The 15,291-nt window shown below is 40.8% G+C and overlaps 1 protein-coding gene across 1 annotated transcript; it reads right to left on the minus strand.

Annotated features, from left to right (window-relative positions):
* Positions 1-1,835: 1,835 nt before the first annotated feature.
* HCRT (hypocretin neuropeptide precursor) lies at positions 1,836-10,338 on the minus strand. Its single transcript, XM_081971169.1, has 3 exons — positions 10,251-10,338; positions 9,590-9,680; positions 1,836-2,291 (listed from the first exon to the last, which is right to left on the minus strand). The coding sequence occupies exons 2-3, from the start codon at positions 9,608-9,610 to the stop codon at positions 1,884-1,886; spliced, it is 429 nt and encodes a 142-aa protein (XP_081827295.1). The 5' UTR covers positions 9,611-9,680; positions 10,251-10,338; the 3' UTR covers positions 1,836-1,883.
* Positions 10,339-15,291: the final 4,953 nt, after the last annotated feature.

Below are 15,291 nucleotides of genomic sequence, written 5' to 3' on the forward strand. Positions count from 1 at the left end.
CCTCCCTCGGGATATTAGGAATACCTCTGACCTCCGCTCCTTTCGTATTAAGCTTAAGACCCACCTATTCCAAGCAGCTGGCCTGGCTCAACTTTGATCTAACCATATCGCTCCTGACGGGTTTTTAACTGGGTATTTTAATTATATTTAATTATCTAGGGGTTTTTAAATACTGTATTTTAATTGTTTTTATTTATCAGCCGACCTCCTCCTTGTGTGTGTCTCGGTATATGTCTCTGTTATATGTTTGTTTTGTCCACATATTTATTTCATATGTTTCATTGTACGCCGCCCCGAGTCCTTCGGGAGAGGGTGCGGCTAAGAAATAAATAAATATTATATTATTATTATTATTATTATTATTATTATTATTATTATTATTATTATTATTATTATTATTATTATTTTGGTTTTATTTGTTGTGTGAAAATTCAGACTTTGTGATTGGTTTATGCTATAGAAGGAGGGTCTCACTGAATGCTGAAGCCTAAACCCAGTTTAAACACAATAATTGCATCTCTTTTTAACCCAAACCTAATTCTCCTTTAGGAAAACTCAAAACTGACAATTTAGAGGATTTCCTATTTCAAATGTGTCTTTTTCAAGTATTTGCATTCCCCTCTATCCCTCTGGGTTTGGGTTTCCCGCCTTCCCTTCATTACATTAATCTCTTATCAAATTGGTTGAGAACCCCATGCAAATACAATACCAAACTGCCAATAGTTCAATTCAACAGCAATTGACTGCTTGCCCTAATGAATCTAGGGGTTGTGGTGGCTGCTTCCTGCATAGAGGATGCTGTTGGCTTGAACTGTATTTAATGCTGGCTAGAAACCAACTACTGCTCAATTTGTAAAAAGTGAAAAAGAAAAGAACCTTCTATTATGCTATTCTATCATTCTAAGCAGAACTATTTAGATTACATTAAAGTTAGCTTCATTTGGGCTAGAATTCTGCACAACAAAGAAGCCCCAAAAAAGAAAAGTGTTCTTGAACCAACTTTGTATTAACCACAACGATTTCTTACATAGTTTGAATTATAAATTCCAGATCAGACTGCCGAGATGGCCAATCAAACATCTGTCAGCACACAAAAGAATCTAGCACACAAAGACATTTGGAGTAGCCAAGCTTTCTTTGCCAACACTGCCCTCTGGCTGCCAACAGATGCCAACCCCATGAAATCATAAAAAAGCAACAGATCTCCTGGTCAGGCAGTCTTAGACAGGCAGAAGCAGTTACTGTAGAAATAGATCAGCAGAGCTCAAACAGTTTGGGAGCACAGAGTTAATTGCAATTTGCCCTTTTAACATAGCTTTAAAAACGTTAGCATGAACCATGGCTGGTAGATATTGGAGTGGTTATTCATGCTGGGTTAACATTTGTGATTGACAAGGAAATCCTGCCTGGGTGTTTGGCTTGATGAAGGTTTATTTGGTAGCTTTATAGGCAATTGGCGGCAATACATCTCTCTCAGTATTGAAAGATAATCTGAGCTTTCCTATTCAGAGGTGGTTGTGGCTCTGAGCAGCAGAAGAGAAAAACGATTTCTAGTCCTGTATATCCTGCTTTCTGTATAAAAGAGTTTGAGACATAGAAAGCTGGTCGAGATGGATCTTTGGTTGATCCATCAAACGTTCTGGGTTGAATTCACACAGATCTTTGGACAAAGCAGTTATTAAACACAAGAGGCTTTATTTGGAAGAGAATGTGGTGACAGATAAATGAAAGAGCTATTTACAAAATGAACAAACTGCACCGCTGCTATCTTTGGACAGCACCTAGCACCTGGCTGGTGTAAAATAGCAGCCAGCAGCAGTGATGACAGAAAGCAGGAAGGACTCGTGCAAACTCTTGAAAAGGGTTTTCTTATTTGTGATTTCTTAGTAAATGGGATTTACAGCACTGGTCTTCTGGGGAGTCAGGCAGCCCATGACTGGGTCAGGCTCTGCAGCATATGTGGTGGGCATCACCTGGGAGACGCTGGGTGCATTCTTATTGGGGGGCAAGGGGAGCCCAGTCACTCTCTTGCCCATTGTGAGAATCCCAGCAGCCTGGTTTTCTGAGCCGTGCAAAAGGCGGTAGAGGCGGTTCTGGAAGCCCTTGGTGGTCATGGCACTGCTACGCTTGCCGATGGTCAGGATGCCGGCGGCATGGTTGCCCATCCCATGGAGCAGATCAAAGATGCGGCATGAACAGCTTTTTTGCCAGCAACAGTCTGGCAGGGCTCGCTTGGCCCCGGCAAAGGAGCAGAGCAGCAAGAGCAGGAGAACTGAGGTGGCTCTCTGAACCTGTAAAGACATGAATCTAAGTGAGCACATTTTAAGGATAGATCAAAGTTAGAGAAAGTGCAGTACTCCAGAACTATATGTCCCAGCATGCCTCGCTATTATAAAACCCGATGAAAGATGTAACTTCCATCAGACAAATGGTATACAAATCAAGGAACTTCCCAGTTTCTGCCTTAAAAATATATTCTGTTGTGTTGATTACATCAGCAAGGTTCTCCTGGAATGACATTCATGAATATAACTAAAAATATAAATTGGGCTCACACTACTTAACCACGGTTTAATTTAAAGTATGTTTTGCTGAATAAGTCACAGTGGGTGGGTTCAAACATTACACTTTTAGAAAGAAAGAAGTATGCTGTGGCTGGTTACAATGTGTGAACCAAAAAAAACCTGAAAGACTATGAATGAGCAGGAATCAATGAACAGGATAGATACCAAAGATTTAAGGAAATTTAATTGAGAGGATAAGAAAGGCATATTTAGTTTACTAGGTGGGAAGGATTTATTGAACTCTCTTCAAGATAACTATTTTTTAAAAAAAAAAACTGCAGAGAGATGTCACATCACAGCCATCAGTTTTAACTGAGCATTGACCCAAGACATTTTGTTGTCTGAAATAGACTTGCTTCTATACCATTAGTCTGAAGCCAGCTGCTGATTTTGTACTGAATAGCAAGTGAGCAAATGGTTATATTATTTTACCATCATTAGAGTTGAATTCATAGACAGAGAGACAGAGGTGGTATTCAGCAGGTTCTGACCAGTTTTGAAGAACTGGTAGTGGAAATTTTGAGTAATTTGAAGAACCGGTAAATACCACCTCTGACTGGCCCCATCCCCAGCTATTCTCTGCCTCCTGATTCCCAACTAATCAGGAGGAAATCAGGGGATTTTGAGGTAACTTTCCCCTGCCACACCTACGAAGCCATCCCCACCAAGCCACGCCTACAGAACTGTTAGTAAAAAAAAATTTGAATACCACCATTGCAGAGAGAGGGATCTGAGATTTAAGTTTAAAAAATAACTTGAGTAGTCTTGGATATTATGATCAGCTCTGAATAGCATTTGAGGCAAGTCTCTGGGCCCCTGAGGCAGAAAAATCCTATAAACATCTCTAATAATAAAGGGAATAGCTAGTCATTTGCTTCCTGTTCATGATATTGAAAATGATTGACTACCTCACTCTGCCTAATAGATAGGATTCTGGCCATGAAGAAGAAAATAGTCGGCGGGAGTTTGGGGGTAAGGGGAGGGAATTGGATTTGATGTCTCCTGGATGTATGTTTGTATATATATATTGATTTGCCAAGTAGTTTCTAAATTAGGGACTCTAGCACGAGCATCCTTGAGCTAAAATGTGGCCCTGTTGTGTTGATGGCATTTTGTCCCAAATAAACAGGAAATATTAGTGCCCGTTGTTGCTTTTAGCAGAGAATATTGCGAATGGCATAAATGTAACCAACTCTGCTAGCCTTCTCTTATTAACAAAAAACCTTGTGCAAAACCCTTGATTGATCGATCAAAGCTAGGATGGCATTAAGAGGCCAAGGTCTATAGGTCCATCTCATGATTTCCTTTATGAAAAATTGAGATTTAAAACATGGGGAATAAATGAAAAAGAATGTGAATTAGCAAATGAATAAAATAAAAATAGATTTGTTATGTGACTTGTGAAATTAAGAGAAAGGGGAAGATGTAATAGACCTAAATGAAGTCTATTCTCATCATGGAAAAATGGATAAAATACATTTATGAAAGGTAAAATGTGGACTTAAATTATGAACCAAAAGAATAAAATTATGTCACAAAGCATGAATGGGTGCTTTCTTGACTGTGGATGTTTGAAAGTAGGATTTTATAGTTCCATGCTGTACCCCAGAGAATGGGGCTAATGAAACCACCAGGGAAGTGTTGAATCTGACCTGTAGGAAAATGTTTTTCCACTAGGTTATACAAAGTGATAATGTGAAAATGTGAAGAGAGAGTGAAGAAAAAGCGATCAAGTCATTTGCAGATCTAGACAGAAATGCCAATGACCATTCAGAATTGAAAATAATAGTTTTATTATACATAGAACTAAATCTGTAACTGGTCAGATGTGCAAACTATTTTCATTGTAATATGTTACATATCTGATTAGACTCTTGAATGACCTGAGTGACTAGAAATAAATAACAAGCTTTTCAAAGCAATTAAATTGTAAATTAAAAATTCAGAATAGGTTTTTTTAGTGTTTTCCATATATGCAGGTAGTCCTCGACTTACGACCACAATTCATTCTAAAATTTCTGTTGCTAAGCAAGGCACTTAAGTTAATTTTGCTCTATTTTATGACCTTTTTGTTACAGTCGTTAAGTGAATCACTGCAGTTGTTAAGTGACTCATTCTGTCATTTAGTGAGCCTGTTTTCCCCCATTTACTGCTCATGTAATCTTGGCATGTTGCAGTAACAATCATTAGATCATATAAAGGTCAGAATGCCCAGCATCCTTGCTCTCCTTCCGGATACTCCCATTCATTTTCTCAGAACTCAGTTTCTACTCAATAACACAAACAGCCAACTTATACTCTATGCTGGGGTCACCAACTTTTTGGACCTCAGGGACCACTAAATTCATAATTTTAAAACCCACAGACCACTAATATGATTTTTTTTTAAATATAAATATTTAATGCAATATAAAAAATGCAAATATGTTTTCTGCCGACCGTCAAAATTTTCTCACAGACCATCTCACAGGGATGTGCGGTCAGGGGAGGCAGGGGAGGCAGAGCCTCACCGCTCTCATCATGAAAAGAAAAAAAAGGGAAAAGGGAAAAGGCACACGTGGTCTGATTCCTTGCCTTCCTGAGTCAACATGAAGGGAACCGCAGAGCACATTCCGCCGGCTCGCACTCTGTGGTCCCCTTCATGTTGACTCAGCGCGCTCCATGGTCCCATGGCTCGCGCTCCGCAGTCCCCTTCATGTTGACTCAGGAAGGCGGGGAATGGGACCATGTGTGCAGGAGGCTGAGGCTACCTCAGCTTCCTGCACACATGGTCCCATTCCCCGCCTTCCTGATGATGTCACCAGCCTCACCAGCCATAAACCTCACCGCACATCACTGGACCACTGGTTGGTGACCATTGTTCTATGCCACCCACAGAACTTATTTTATTTTTATTTGTTTAGTTATCTAACTATCAATTTTCAGTACTCTCACTTGCATGTCTCTGAGCAACTTAAAATAAAACCACAGAATCATATAAAAGCCATAATATGCCTGGTTTACATTTGTGTTCTTTGAATCATTCTTCTCCACAAACACCATTAGAAAATTTTGCAAGCCTTTGTTTTTCTCTTATGATCCATTTAGGCTATCAAAGAGCAATTATAGCAACTTATTATTAAAAACTTAATAGTCAGGTAGTTAGTCTGTTTTTGTAAATTCACACAGTCCACTAAATTAGTGCTTCGTCAGCCTTAGCAACTTTTAAGATTTGCGGACTTCAGTCCTAGAACTAAATAATTGAACAATCTGGGAATTAAAGTCCATACATTTTGAATTTTCCAAGATTGACAAACATTGCACTAAACCAGACCAAAGTGGTCTGAATTTGTCATTCAGACCAGCTTTGCTGACATAAAAAGACAATTGGCTAGTTTGTGATGTAGTATATTGCATATGAAGCCATTCTATGCTAAAGCATACTATTTTCCCCAAGAAGCTGAAATGAATTCTGACAAAGAAATTTAAGAATGCACCAAGGAGACCAGAGAATACAGGATTGTAATAAGGTTGCCCTCCAGACATGCTGCACTGTAATTCCAGCCAATGTTTCAATTATCCTTACCTTGGTTAAATTAATATGCATTCAGATTGTAAATATTCTAAATAGGAGGAATTGGGGAGAGGAAGCTGAAAAAAAATATCTGGATTAATAACTATTTGGGCCTTTTTGTTATTCTAATATTAATGAATTTTTAAAAGGAGGAGACTTTAACTACTTGTTATGGGTGTCCTTGCACTAATGACTTCTTTTCAAGCCTCCAGGTATCTCACATAGTTTCTCTTTGCTGCTTCCCAGTTCTATGATCAGAGTCAGAACAGGTGCATTATGCAAAGCAGCCACTGGGATTATTTTAATACAATAATACAATAGTAGAGTTGGAAGGGACCTTGGAGGTCTTCTAGTCCAACCCCCTGCCTAGGCAGGAAACCTTATACCGTTTCAGACAGATAACTATCCAACATCTTCTTAAAGACTTCCAGTGTTGGGGCATTCACAACTTCTGGAGGCAAGCTGTTCCACTGATTAATTCTTCTAACTGTCAGGAAGTTTCTCCTCAGTTCTAAGTTGCTTCTCTCCTTGATTAGTTTCCACCCATTGCTTCTTGTCCTGCCCTCAGATGCCTTGGAGAATAGTTTGACTCCCTCTTCTTTGTGGCAACCCCTGAGATATTGGAACACTGCTATCATGGTCCCCTAGTCCTTCTTTCTATTAAACTAGACATACCCAGTTCCTGCAACCGTTCTTCATATGTTTTTGTCTCCAGTCCCCTAATCATCTTTGTTGCTCTTCTCTGCACTCTTTCTAGAGTCTCCACATCTTTTTTACATCGTGGCGACCAGAACTGAATGCAGTATTCCAAGTGTGGCCTTACCAAGGCATTATAAAGTGGTATTAACACTTCACGTGATCTTGATTCTATCCCTCTATTTATGCAGCCTAGAACTGTGTTGGCTTTTAGTCTCAGTGTATGCAGTTTATGCAGTGTGAACCCAGAGAATTGGGATGATTGAACAAATCATGGGCAGGTTAGCCATAAGTATGTTCTGGGAACTAAGCCATTTTCTTTTGCATTTTATATGCAGAATAATTGAGGTTTCTAAATGCAGGTGGCAGTAACTAGTCAGAGACATGGGAATATAAACCTTTCCTCCTTGGTACTGGGTAGAAATTCCCTATTGAGACTAATTTCATGAATTGGAGCAAGTCAGTGCACCATGACCATTTTGTGTAATGGCTAATGAGATGCCTAAAGCCTCAAGCTCATGAGTAGGATGCGAAAATCTGTCATAACCTCCAGTTTGCATTCTCCAGCACAAAATGTTTTGAGTCATATCCTTCAGTGATTACATATAAATGGCAATACTAGTGGCCGTCAATAGCCCCCATCGATTTGTGTGATCCCCCCTTTATAGTGATTTAAGCCAGTGGCTAGATGGAGAAAAAAAGAAACTCTCAGTCATTTCCTGGAATCATGCATAATTTTGTCAATTGATGCCATACACATCACGTAACTTAATCGTTTATTTTTTGAAACTAGCAAATCTACCGGTAACTTGTAAACTTTCTCTGCATCAAAGGTGCTTTAACTCACCACTCCATTTAAAACTATTTAGACTTATTTTTTCCCCTTCCCCATCCCCAATTTAGTATTTTCTTTCTGACGTCAGGCATCCAGAACTCTTTACAGTTTTCCACCTATGGATTTCCTGCAGATAGATATAGATAGATAGATAGATAGATAGATAGATAGATAGATAGATAGATAGATAGATAGAGATAGATAGATATAGATAGAGATAGATAGATAGATAGATAGATAGATAGATAGATAGAGATAGATAGATAGAGATAGATAGAGATAGATAGATAGATAGATAGATATAGATATAGATAGATAGATAGATAGATAGATAGATAGAGATAGATAGATAGATAGAGATAGATAGAGATAGATAGATAGATAGATAGATATAGATAGATATAGATAGATGATAGATAGATAGATAGATATAGATATAGATAGATATAGATAGAAAGATAGAAAGATAGATAGATATAGATAGATAGATAGAGATAGATAGATAGATAGATAGAGATAGATAGATAGATAGATAGAGATAGAGATAGATAGATAGAGATAGATAGATAGATAGATAGATAGAGATAGATAGAGATAGATAGATAGATAGATAGATAGATAGATAGATAGATAGATAGATACAGATGCAGATGCAGATGCAGATGCAGATGCAGATGCAGATGCAGATGCAGATACAGATACAGATACAGATACAGATGATATAGATATAGATATATAGATATAGATAAAAATTTAAAAGGAAGATAAAAACTAATTCAGATGAATATAAAGTAAGAAAAAGAGAGGAAAGGAAATCAAGGTGAGGGTAAAAGTATAAGAAATGAAAAAGAAACATAGGAAGAAAAAGGAAGAAAAAAGATATACAGAAGTAGGTTCCAATCTTCTTTACAACAGTTGTACATACAGTCAAAAATGTACCTGTTTCTCTTACAACATAAATCTCTTCTTTCTACAATCTACCCTAATTGTCAAAACCATAAATTATAACTTCATCTTTTTTTCTATTTTACACAAAAAGTCCATAAGGTGTTTGCAGTCATTTACTTGCAGCTTCTTTTTCAGATGGCTTCGTGTAAAATCTGATATTGAACGCACCAGTGGTACTTAAATTATTCAGTACCTTCTTCTAATCCAGATATATATTTTTGCCCAGATCAAGAAAGACCATTCTTACGGTTTCTTTTTCCATCTTCCATCTCTTACTTACCCTATTCAAACATATTTGCTGCTGTCCCTTTGGTTGTCTTCTCAGCACTGTTTCTTCACGTAGGACAATTTCAATTTTTCTGCTCCCCAGCAAATTCCTGATCAAGGTCATTGTCCCCCATAATGCCTTTGCTGATTGAAGGTTACTTGATTCAGCTTCCTCATCCATTTAATCCAAGGTTAACATCAACATCTTCAACCTGCATTTATCCATTGTGGACATTTCTTCTATCTAAGCTCTCTAAATTAATCTGAACATCAATAATAGTATTGCTTTTCTTCTCCATACCCTTCTTAGTGCTCTGATGCAATCCAGAAATGAGAGCATGATAGAAATCAAGAGCCACAAAGAGAAATTGGCTACTTCTAAGCATAGTACAAGTTTAATATTACCCACTGCATCAATTTTAAATTGATTCAGACACTTGAGTCTTCTAGGATTCTTCTGTTTACTGCACATTCTATACAATCAGCAAGATTGCAATCTGCCATATAAGCCCAAGCCTACTGAAGAAAGTATTTTCAACATACAGATTTAATTTCAAGTTGTATAGTAACATCAGATTGGTCAATTATTTTCCATTTCTTTCTAAATTAGTCCTCAGCGTTGTTTGAAAGGTTTTTCAGTTTATCTCTCTTCAATTGCTTTTTTTAAAGCCAACATAAACCTCTCCTTGTACATTTTGGCCAATTAGAAAGGGGCACAACCGTTACCTTAATATTGTGGTTCGTCATAGTCTTGGTTTCTTCAAGGCCACAAGAGGGCTTCTGATATAACCTTCCAGGGCAAAGCTCTAATCAAATGCTGGAAGAAGATGCCGTTTTATAAGCTCAGGTTATGTGCAACCACATTGTTCCCGTTTATGTCCTCTTCCCCCCTCCCACTCCCAAAGTAAAATCTTCCCAACCGTCCATCAAGATAGGGTTCAAGGGCGGGGGGGGGGAAGCTAAATAACCTTTTTGTCTATCGTCTCTTAGAGACAAGGGGAGACATCTACCTGCTTTGTCATTTTTCCTCAACTAGCAAAACCTACAACTGTCTGCAGAACCAAACAACCACTTAGAAACCTACAAAAGGAGCTGTAGGCTAGCTAGATAATGAGACAGGCTGTATTCGTAAGCATGGCCCCATTAGACTAATTGCCTCAAAAACACAGACCAAGAAGCTAGTCATGCCCTTTCCTTTTTCCCAGTCTGACACGTGGCATCAGCATACTTCCACAGAGGCACATGGTTCTTCAGAGAACTGAGAGACCCCAAAATTACTTTGGGGAGAAATGCATCACCCAAGAGTCTTACAGTTTTCAACTTGAAATGGATATTAAGAATGAAATAGTCAACTACCTCTAACAAAAATAGAATCTTAAAAGCATACATCTCTTTATGCATTGTGATGAGCCATAATAGGGTTCATTTGATTCTGGATTTTATATGTTTACAACACTAGTCGCTGTATATTGTAAATTATGGCTGAACACATGTGAACTCAGACAACTGTAATTTATTAAACCACCGTTAAACAAATCAAGGCTTAATTCATCAAAACCATCAGTTTCCCCAGCTTCACATTTTTAAATGAGAAAAAGCAATCCTGGTACCAAAAGTTAGATCCTGAAAGAGTTGCATTCATGTGATATTCAAAACCATAAATGGGTTACAAACCATAGCCTACCTGGAACATAAAAAAACCCTGGATTTTTATTCTTACTTTGTCACAAGTAATTACACTCAAATTGCAGTATACCCTGCCCAGGATTTACTTCTCCATGGAACTTCTTCTCAATGTTTCTGTTGTAATTATATTTCAATGTTCCTGTTCATATATTTCATCCAAATTCACTTTTATTGTGACCAAATTCACTATTGTGGACAGCTGCTTGATTGTTTTTTTTTTAAGTAAAACGCTTATTGACAAATCTGATGAACAGTTTTGCAAAAGTACTATTAAAACTGAGAAATTGTATTGTGGGAGGAAGGATTCAGCTTTCGTGACTCTCTTCTCAAAGTTTTTATTTCCTTTCATCTCTCTGAAATTCATTCTCACAAAAAAAAAAAGAAAATCTATTTGTATTTATTCTTTTTAAAAAATATATAAATTGATTTTCAGAAAAAAATAAAAAGTTAAAAGATTAATAAACAGAAAAAATATTTGAAAAAAGAAAAAGCTCAAGAAAGAAAAAAGTGCAAGTGCAAGCAAGAAAGAGGAAAATGAGAAAAAGAATGACTTCCAACTTTCTTTGGTGTGTGTGTATATATGTATGTACACACACACACACACACACACACACACACACACACACACCATGTTTTCCCCAAAGTAAGACAGGATCTTATTTTCTTTTTTTTAAATTAATTTTTATTGAATGTTTTAATCTTTAAAAACAGTAAAAAAGACACGACAAGGAAAAAAACACAATAAAACAAAACAAAACACGGAACATACATAACAATATAGAGTAATTTTACAGCTTTCAATATCGGCTTTCCTACCTAGCTTTTCTAATTATCCCTTCTGCATTGGCTTCCTATCACTATAACCTTATCCTATGATGTAACAGGCATAATATAAACACTTATATAATATTCATTATTTGTATCTCCATCTATTTGTACTCTCTATTTCCTATTTTGGCTTCTGATTTCTAGCCACTTGTACATTTTATTCCATACTTTATAGAAGTCCGATTCTTCTCTTTCTTTTAGTTCTATTGTCATTTTGTCCAATTCATGCGAAGAAGAAGGGGCTTTTAAACCAAATTTTAAGGCTGGGAAGGGGGGGTTGATTCAGATGGCTCAGACAAGCTTGTGGGGGAGTCTGCCAGGGCACAGGCCAGAGCTTACTAATGGGCGCGGGTTGGGAGGGCTAGGAAGGGTTGGGATTCCGGGGGAGACGCTAAGCCATTCCATTGGGGGGTTCACCATCTCTACTGTTTGTGGGAGAGGCAGATATGGTGGGGGCCGAGGGCTAAATGATGTTCGGAGGACGTGGGTTTGCTGTTTAAGAGCGATCACGCGTTCCGACCCTCATCGCCCTTCTCGCACCCCCGGGTGCTCGGGATTACAGGACCCTGGTCTCCAGCTGGTGTCGCTTAACGCCAGATTCATGGTACATAAGGCTACCCTCATTTACGACCTCATACAAGAGGGTAGAGCGGACCTGGCGTGCATCACGGAGACCTGGTTGGGCCATGAGGGGGGGTGTGCCCCTTAGCAAACTATGCCCACCAGGCTTCCGGGCATTTCACCAGCCGAGAGCCCAGGGCAGGGGCGGGGTGGTGGTGGTGGTTATCAGGGAAAGTCTCAGACCTCAGGAGGTCACTATGCCTCAGATAGGCGGGTGTGAGTCTCTCTGTGTGAAGTGGGGCCTTGGAGCTCAGGTGGGCCTTTTTGTTACATACCTGTCTCCCTGCTGTGTTTCATCGGTCCTGCCGGAGCTGCTGGATGTATTAGCTGGATTGGCGGTTGATTTCCCCAGGCTCATGGTCCTGGGGGATTTCAATCTGCCTTCCATTGGCAAGACATCTGAGTCAGCTCAGGAGTTCATGGCTTCCATGACAGCTATGGACCTAACTCAGTTAATTCAAGACCCCACCCATAATGGGGGACACACGCTCGACCTGATTTTTGTCTCTGGGCAGTGGATGAATGATCTAGATTTAGGGGATATTTCTATTCAACCCTTGTCATGGTCTGATCATTTCCTCATCAGGCTTAACTTCCATAGCGCTACCCCTCACCGAACGGAGACGGAACCAACTAGATGGTTCCGCCCCAGGCACCTGATGGACCCTGAAAGGTTCCTGATGGAGCTTGGGACTTTTCCTGAATCCCTTGCTCACAACTCGACTGAAGCCCTAGTGGAAGCCTGGGATAGGGCTGCCACTGGGGCCTTGGATCGTGTTGTGCCTTTGTGGCCTCTGACCCGGTGTCGATCCCGGATGGCTCCCTGGTTTACCGAGGAGCTCCGGGAGATGAAACGCCGGAAAAGATGCCTAGAGAGTGGCTGAAGGGCCAGCCAGTCCGAATCTGATCGAACACTAGTAAGAATTCATATTAAATCCTACTTAGTGGCGATAGAAGCGGCAATATTTTTCTGCTCTTATCACATCCTCAGATAACCGCCCAGCCACCCTGTTTAGGGTGACCCGCTCCTTACTTAACCAAGGAACTGGGGAAGACCCCTTGCAGGGTAGGGCTGAAGAATTTGTTCAGTATCTGCAGGATAAAATCGCTCAGATCCGGACAGGCTTGGACTCTGACGGGGTAGATTCGGGTGAGTCAATGGGGATGAATCTTGAGGAGACAATCTGGGATGGGTTTGACAGTGCAGTCACTTGTGTGCTGGACCCGTGTCCCTCTTGGTTAGTTTCGGTTTCCCGGGAGGTGACACGAGGCTGGCTCCAGGTGATTACCAATGCTTCATTGAGAGAGGGGTTCTTTCCCACCACCTTGGAGGAGGCGGTGGTGAGGCCCCTCCTCAAGAAGCCTTCCCTGGACCCAGCTTCTTTAGCCAACTATCGTCCGGTCTCCAACCTTCGCTTTGTAGCAAAGGTTGTCGAAAGTGTGGTAGCACATCAGCTTCCCCAGTACCTGGATGAAGCTGTCTACCTGGATCCGTTTCAGTCGGGTTTCAGGCCCGGGTACAGCACGGAGACGGCATTGGTCGCATTGGTCGATGATCTCTGGCGGGCCCAGGACAGGGGCTGTTCCTCTGTCTTGGCCCTATTAGACCTCTCGGCGGCTTTCGATACCATCGGCCATGGTATCCTACTGTGACGACTCGGGGGGTTGGGAGTGGGGGGCACCGTTTTACGATGGTTCTCCTTCTACCTGTTGAATCGGTCACAGTTTGTGTTGACTGGAGGGCAGAGATCGACCCCCAGGCGCGTCACTTGTGGGGTGCCCCAGGGGTCGGTTCTCTCACCCCTCCTGTTCAACATATACATGAAACCGCTGGGCGAGATCATCCGTGGTTTTGGGGTACGGTATCATCAATATGCTGATGATACCCAACTTTTCATCTCTACCCCAAACCACCCAAACAATGCCCTTGACGTGATGTCCCGATGCCTGGAGGTTGTGCGGATCTGGATGGGGAGGAACAGGCTCAAGCTCAATCCCTCCAAGACTGAGTGGCTGTGGTTTCCGTCATCCCGATTTGTACATCTTGTCCCATCTTTGACGATAGGGGGAGAAATTTTAGCCCCCTCAGAGAAGGCTTGCAATCTGGGAGTCCTCCTGGATACACGGCTTAGTTTAGAAGAACACCTGATGGCCGTGATCAGGGGGGCCTTTTACCAGGTTCGCCTGGTACGTCAGTTGCGCCCCTTCCTGGATCGGGATGCTCTGTGCACAGTCACTCATGCTCTCGTCCTTTCTCGCCTGGACTACTGCAATGCTCTCTACGTGGGGCTGCCCTTGAAGAGCACCCAGAGGCTTCAGCTGGTCCAGAATGCGGCCACACGGGTTGTCATGGGGGTACCTAGGTGCTCCCATGTTACACCCCTTTTAGGCGGCCTGCACTGGTTGCCAGTTGTTTTCTGGGTGCGATTCAAGGTATTAATTATGACCTTTAAAGCACTCCTTGACTTAGGCCCAGGGTACCTGCGACACCACCTACTGCCACCAGTAGCTTCCCACCGTCCAGTACGATCCAACAGAGTTGGCCTCCTCAGGGTGCCGTCGGCCAGACAGTTTCGGCTGGTGACCCCCAGGGGGAGAGCCTTCATGTGGGAGTGCCTTCCCTCTGGAATGAGCTGCCCCCGGAGCTTTGCATAATCCTTGACCTCCAGTCCTTCCGACGCACCCTAAAAAGTTGGCTTTTCCAGCAAGCCAGCCTGGCCTGTTAATTTTAACTTATTTTAAATGTATTGTCTTTTAAATTCGGTTTGTTTTTTTGGATATGGATTTTTAAAAAACTTTTGGGATGTGTGTTTTATAATGTTGTACGCCGCCCTGAGTCCTTTTGGAGAAGGGCGGCATATAAGTCCAAATAAACAAACAAACAAAGAAACAATTCTGCACATTCAAGTGTTTTCCTGATTGTAGTTTTATCTGAGGGTATATTAATTTTTTTCCAATTTTGTGCGAAGGCAATGCTGGCTGCAGTGAGTATATGTATTATTATGTATTGAGATTGTTTGTCCATTTTTTGATCCAGTAGTCCTAATAAGAATGCTTCTGGTTTGAGTTCTATTTTTCGCTCAGTAATTTCTTCTAACCACTTTCAAATTTTGCACCATTACTTCCTTGTGTTGGGGCACGTCCACCACATGTGATAAAATGTTCCAGGCTTATGATTGCATCTCCAACAATTAGGGGATAAATTTGGGTACATTTTGGCCAATCTCGCTGGAGGCAAATGCCATCTATAAAACATTTTGTAGAGATTTTCTTTGTAAGCTGCTGCCTTCGTA

This window comes from Natrix helvetica (assembly GCF_964273705.1).
Source record: "Natrix helvetica genome assembly, chromosome: Z".
Classification (NCBI taxonomy): domain Eukaryota; kingdom Metazoa; phylum Chordata; class Lepidosauria; order Squamata; family Natricidae; genus Natrix; species Natrix helvetica.